This window comes from Boleophthalmus pectinirostris, unplaced genomic scaffold, assembly GCF_026225935.1.
Source record: "Boleophthalmus pectinirostris isolate CB_2022bp ecotype Guang Dong unplaced genomic scaffold, ASM2622593v1 HiC_scaffold_6, whole genome shotgun sequence".
Classification (NCBI taxonomy): domain Eukaryota; kingdom Metazoa; phylum Chordata; class Actinopteri; order Gobiiformes; family Gobiidae; genus Boleophthalmus; species Boleophthalmus pectinirostris.
Genome location: NW_026571447.1, coordinates 2,976,493 through 2,982,952, shown reverse-complemented (window position 1 = coordinate 2,982,952; position 6,460 = coordinate 2,976,493). Strand labels below are relative to the sequence as shown.

General features: G+C 46.7%; 1 protein-coding gene across 1 annotated transcript; it reads right to left on the bottom strand.

Moving 5' to 3' along the window:
* Positions 1-1,980: 1,980 nt before the first annotated feature.
* LOC110168070 (uncharacterized) lies at positions 1,981-3,521 on the bottom strand. Its single transcript, XM_020933475.2, has 2 exons — positions 2,564-3,521; positions 1,981-2,408 (listed from the first exon to the last, which is right to left on the bottom strand). The coding sequence occupies exons 1-2, from the start codon at positions 3,101-3,103 to the stop codon at positions 2,328-2,330; spliced, it is 621 nt and encodes a 206-aa protein (XP_020789134.2). The 5' UTR covers positions 3,104-3,521; the 3' UTR covers positions 1,981-2,327.
* Between the last annotated feature and the right edge of the window lie 2,939 nt (positions 3,522-6,460).

The following is a 6,460-nucleotide window of genomic DNA, read 5'->3' as shown; positions in this document are numbered from 1 at the left end:
ACCAGGACTAAAGCAGGACTAAACCAGGACTAAAGCAGAACTACACCCGGACTAAACCAGGACTAAAGCGGAACTACACCAGGACTAAAGCAGAACTACACCAGTACTACACCAGGACTAAAGCAGAACTACACCAGTACTACACCAGGACTAAAGCAGGACTACACCAGTACTACACCAGGACTAAAGCAGGACTAAAGCAAGACTAAACCAGGACTAAAGCAGTACTAAACCAGGAGTAAAGCAGGACTAAAGCGGGACTAAAGCAGGACTAAAGAGGTACTACACCAGAACTACACCAGGATTAAAGCAAGACTAAAGCAGAAGTACACCAAGATTAAAACAGGACTAAACCAGGACTAAACTAAAACAGGTCTAAACCAGGACAAAATAAGTACAAAACAAGGACTAAACAAGGACTAAACCAGTGCTAAACCCAGATTAAACTAAGACTAAACAAATACTAAAAGAGGTCTAAACCAGGGCAAAACAAGGACTGAACCAGGACTAAACAAAAACAAAACCAAGACAGAATGAAATCTGAACTAAAGCAGAACTAAACATAAACTTAACAAGCAGGACTAAACCAGGATGAAACCAGGACTAAACCAAGACTGAACCAGGACTAAACATAAACTAAAACAGGACTAAACAAAAACTTAACAAGGACTATCTTTTAGTCCAAACAGGAGTGACATTCACAAACCTGTAATTGAAACTGAACTGGCGCCAGCAGCGTGAACCAGAGCAGCTCCTGTGTGTCTGCTGTTCCTGTCAGACCAGTCCAAACTCCAGCCCGGAGCTACATTTCAACCTCAGAGTTTTGTTAATGTCTTTTTTTTTTTTTTTCTTTTTTTTTTTGACTAAAATCATAAAAGATAAAACTAGGACTAATATTACATGGCTTTTCTATGGCTATTTCTGTCATATTAAGACTAACCACAACAGCTCAGATCCAGCAGTAGCTCAGGTGGAGTGTCCACTGAGCTGAAGGTTGGTGGTTCGACTCCCACTCGTGATATAAACATTGTTGGTCAGAGGTTGGCGGTGCAATTCCAGAGCCCACAGGTGAATACTGTTGCTGTGTCTTTGGGCAAGATAATTAATGTTCCTGTGTTATGCTATTTTCAGATCTATGTTATAATGTTGTTTCCTGCTCAAAAACAGACCTGGAGTTGTGTTTTGTTTCATTCACACATTTGAGTAATACATTATTATTAGTCTGTCTACATCTCCAAAGCTCTGTTCCACCTGTTAACCAAGGTAGTTAACAAGCAGTAGTTTTTAAGTGAACAGCTCCTTTTAGCTTTTGTTCAGTAGAGTTTGGCAATTCAAGAGCTGAAATGATCCAAATGATTCTAGTGAAGGTGTGTGGAGGTTAAAAACCTAAACCTAGAACCTAAATGTGCAGAGTTTGTGTGTTAAACATTTGTGAATGAAACAAAACACAACTCCAGGACTGTTTGTGATGAGGAAACTACATTAGAACACAGATCAGAAGAAGTCTGTTTTCTTATAGAAACAGTTGCTAGAGCTCACACATCACAGCTAAATGAGGTGAGGAGCTCAGTCACACAGGAAGAGCTCAGAGTAGAGCCGCTGCTCCTACATGTGGGGAGGCGCAGCTGAAGAGTCTTGGGCGTTCCCTTCTTGTGTTAGACCCAGGACACTCTGGAGCCGGTATGTCTCTGTGGCCTGAGAACACCTTGGGGTCCCCCCAGAGCAGCTGGAAGAAGTGTCTGGGGAGAGTGAGGTCTGGAAACCACGATTAAGATGGATGTACAGAACATTCCTCCAGCTAAGGTAGTGCTGACACAGCCGAGCTCAGATCTGAACACACTGATGGGTCAAATACAGAGACTGGTCCATTTTATGTCCTTTTTTAACTCAGGTGAAGGGACAGAAGACAGAAGAGGACAGAGGAGAACAGAGGATGACAGAAGAGGACAGAGGAGGACAGAGGAGGCTTCTGGCACAAAACTGTTACAGCCTGTTTATTATTATGGAACTTTATGATCCAATCCTTTTCCTGCAGTTCTTGGACAAAATCATGATCAGACTGATTCTACATAAATGAATATAAAAGTGACATTTTGAAACATGCCTCCCCAAACATTCAGCTCCATTCACAGAACCACAAACCCAGGTCTAACTCTGTCCCTTAGTTTACGACTTTGGCAGATGTTGAGTAACAGTGTGTGTTGCAGTCAGTGAGGTATAGACACATATTCTGTGTCACTTGTGAGTGTGCTGTGTCCCCAAAGGTTAAAGGCTAAAGTCTGTGACTCTGTTTTGTAAAAACAGTTTGTTTGAGCGGAGCTTTGGACTCAGTCAGGTCTGTCCTCCTTGATCCTGGCCCCGCGCACAGCGCCCTCTGCTGGACGCGAGTCTGTGGCTGCTCCTGAGGTCTGAAACAAGAAGAGGACAAATGTACAGTGAATGTCCGTGACAGAATACAGCTGCAGGGCTCACAGAGGCCACCAGCCCGTCAGTTTTCTCTCCCCAAACTTGTCCGTAGTTTGATATAAAGCTTCTAGAAACAAAGCCAGGCTCAGGCTCTCACCTGCGGCTCTTCTCTCTGACTCGTGCCCTCGACCTCGTGACCTGTCCGGGTGCAGAACAGCACGCGCAGACGAACCATCACAAAGTGCGACAACAGTGACGTCATAGACACGCACGCGCCCCTCGCCCAGAGCCACGCGCTCTCCTGGTCAGTGTCCAGTCCTCGCGGACACACGGAGCGCGTGCGTTCTCCACCGCTTTCACAAACAAACGCCACTTTGGCCCGGTGCGCACGGAGCGAGATGCGCGTGGACACACCAGTTTTTTTAGGCGCATGCCCGTCAGTGTGCGCGTGTGCGGGTTGCGAAAGCCTTTGACACACTTTGTGTGAGTGCTTCTTCTTCCACGGCCCGTTACAAGACAGCGCCAGGCGCCCAAGGACGATCCGCTCTCCGTGCGTAAAAGCGTTCCACAGCGAGGCCGTCTCCACCGGGAGCTCTCGCGCTGTGCTCCCCGTCAGGCGCGCGCTCGGGGCGGGCCAGATGTTGCGTTGACAGCGGAGCACCGCGGACAGAGCCGAGGCGGAGGGGGTGGACGCCATGGAGAGGAGCGCTCCTAACGGTCTTCAGTCCGCGACAGAAAATCCAGACACTGCCCCGGAACTGTGCGGGCGGGCGGCTCGTAGGCACAGAGGAGGAGATCACGAGGGTCCTCATGAGGAGGGTCCCAGCCATATTTGCTCTCGCCCGGTCCTGCGGGGGGTGGGTCCGCGGTGTTGTATGTCAGAGGAGCCGGTTTAAACTGGAGCGGTACGAGACACGTCCGCTGAGGCAAAGAGCCTGAAGTTTGACCGCGTCCGTGACCCTAACTTGGGTGAGATGAAGCGTGTTCAGATGTTTTTTCTGAATCTGAGCTCCATAAGTTTCAGGCACACCAGGCACGTGCAAGCAAATCCTCAGGTCTCCACGTGACCAAACGTTTCTAAGGCATAAGTTTAAGAAGACAGTTTGTGAAGCATCACTCAGCCCTGTAATGAGTCATTTCATATTTCACATGGCAGTACAGAAAGTAGCCACAGGGAGTCGGCAGTACGTCATTTTTGCAACAGCTCTGCATGACGCAAACTTTCAACATTCTTCTCTGCTTCTTGTCTATAATAATAATATTCAATTTTCACATTTACAGTCTTTGTATCTATTATTTGTTCAATATAAGAAACAACACATATTTCTATTTTGCTATTATCAGATTGTATTTGCCTTCATCAGACTATAAGCTCTTACACAGGGTGAGAGGGAAGTGAGCTAAGAGTCAATCATACTCCTGTCATCAGTGTCATTTAGAGGTACACTGTAAATAGGCCGATAGTTTCTAGCCTTATAGCCTACTTTCTACCCTGAACCTTCACCTAAATGAACTCATATCTGAACTTTAAACCATGTTGTTGATCTAATACAGAAGGTGTGTAATGAGTAGTACTCTTCATTAATTCATTCATTCATGACATTCAGCTTCATGTTATGGGAGATAATTTAAAGACTTCACAATAAATCATGCATTAGTATTAAATTGTCCTAGTGCTTTTCCAGACTCTCAAAATCCCTTTACAATTTGATGTATTATTCGTTCACTCCACACTCGGTGGTGGTAAGCACACCTCCAACACACCTCCAACACACCTCCAACACACTCCAACACACCAACAACACACATCACCAACACATCACCAACACACTACAACACACCAACAACACACCAACAACACACCACCTCCAACACACCAACACACACACCTCCTCCAAACACACCTCCAACACATCACCAACACACTACAACACACAACAACACACCACAACACACCAACCTCCAACACACCACAACACACTCCTCCAACACACCAACAACACACCACCAACACACACCACCACCACCAACACATCACCAACACATCACCAACATCCACCAACAACCAACAACACACCAACAACACACACCAACACACCAACAACACACCACCTCCAACACACCACCAAAACACCAACAACACATCACCAACACACTACAACACACACAACAACAACACACACCTCCAACACACCACAACACACCTCCCAACAACCTCCAACACACACCACAACACACAACACACAACAACACACACAACACACCACACTCCAACACACCAACAACACACACTCCTCCAACACACCAACAACACACCACCAACACACCACCAACACATCACCAACACATCACAACACATCACCAACACACCAACAACACACCAACAACACACCACCTCCAACACACCACCTCCAACACACCACCAAAACACCAACAACACATCACCAACACACTACAACACACCAACAACACACCACCTCCAACACACCAACAACACACCTCCTCCAACACACCTCCAACACACCTCACACAACACACTACAACACACCAACAACACACCAACAACACACCACCTCCAACACACACCAACAACACACCACACAACAACACCAACACATCACCAAACACATCACCAACACATCACAACACACTACAACACACCAACAACACACCAACAACAACACACACCTCCAACACACACCACCTCCAACACACACCAACACTCCAACACACACCACAAACAACACCACAACACATCACCAACACACTACCAACACACCAACAACACACCAACAACACACCACCTCCAACACACCAACAACACACCAACAACACACTCCAACACACCTCCAACACACCACCTCCAACACACCACCAACACACTACAACACACCAACAACACACCAACAACACCAACAACACACCAACAACACACCTCCAACACACCAACAACACACCACCAACACACCAACACAACACATCACCAACACATCAACAACACACACCACAACACACACCAACAACACACAACAACACACCAACAACACACCACCTCCAACACACACACACTCCACAACACACACCAACAACACCAACAACACAACAACCAACACACTACAACACACCAACAACAACACAACCACACATCCAACACACCAACAACACACCTCCAACAACACAACCTCCAACACATCCACACAACACACACAACACACCAACAACAACACACCAACAACACACCACACTCCAACACACCAACAACACACCTCCTCCAACACACCAACAACACACCACCAACACACCACCAACACACACTCAACACACCACACACATCAACACAACACACACCAACACACTACAACACACCACACACAACACACCAACAACAACACACACACAACACAAACACACACACACACACTCCAACACACACCACAACACACACCCAACAACACACATCACCAACACACTACAACACACCAACAACACACCACCAACACACCAACAACAACCACACCAACACACCAACAACACACACAACAACACACACCAACACACCAACACACACAACACACCACCAACACACCACCAACACACCACCAACACACCAACAACAAACCTCCAACACACCACCAACACACCACCAACACACTACAACACACCAACAACACACTACAACACACCACCAACACACCACCAACACACCAACAACACAACCAACAACACACCACCTCCAACACACCACCAACACACCAACACACACAACACACAAACACACCAACACACCAACACACAACAAAACAACACACACACCACCAACACACCAACAACACACCACACACCAACACACCAACAACACACCAACAACACACACCACACATCCAACACACCACCAACACACCAACAACACACCAACAACACACACACCACCAACACACACACATCCAACACACCAACAACACACCAACAACAAACACTCCAACACAACACACCAACACATCAACACACAACACACACAACAACACACCAACAACACACACAACACACCAACCAC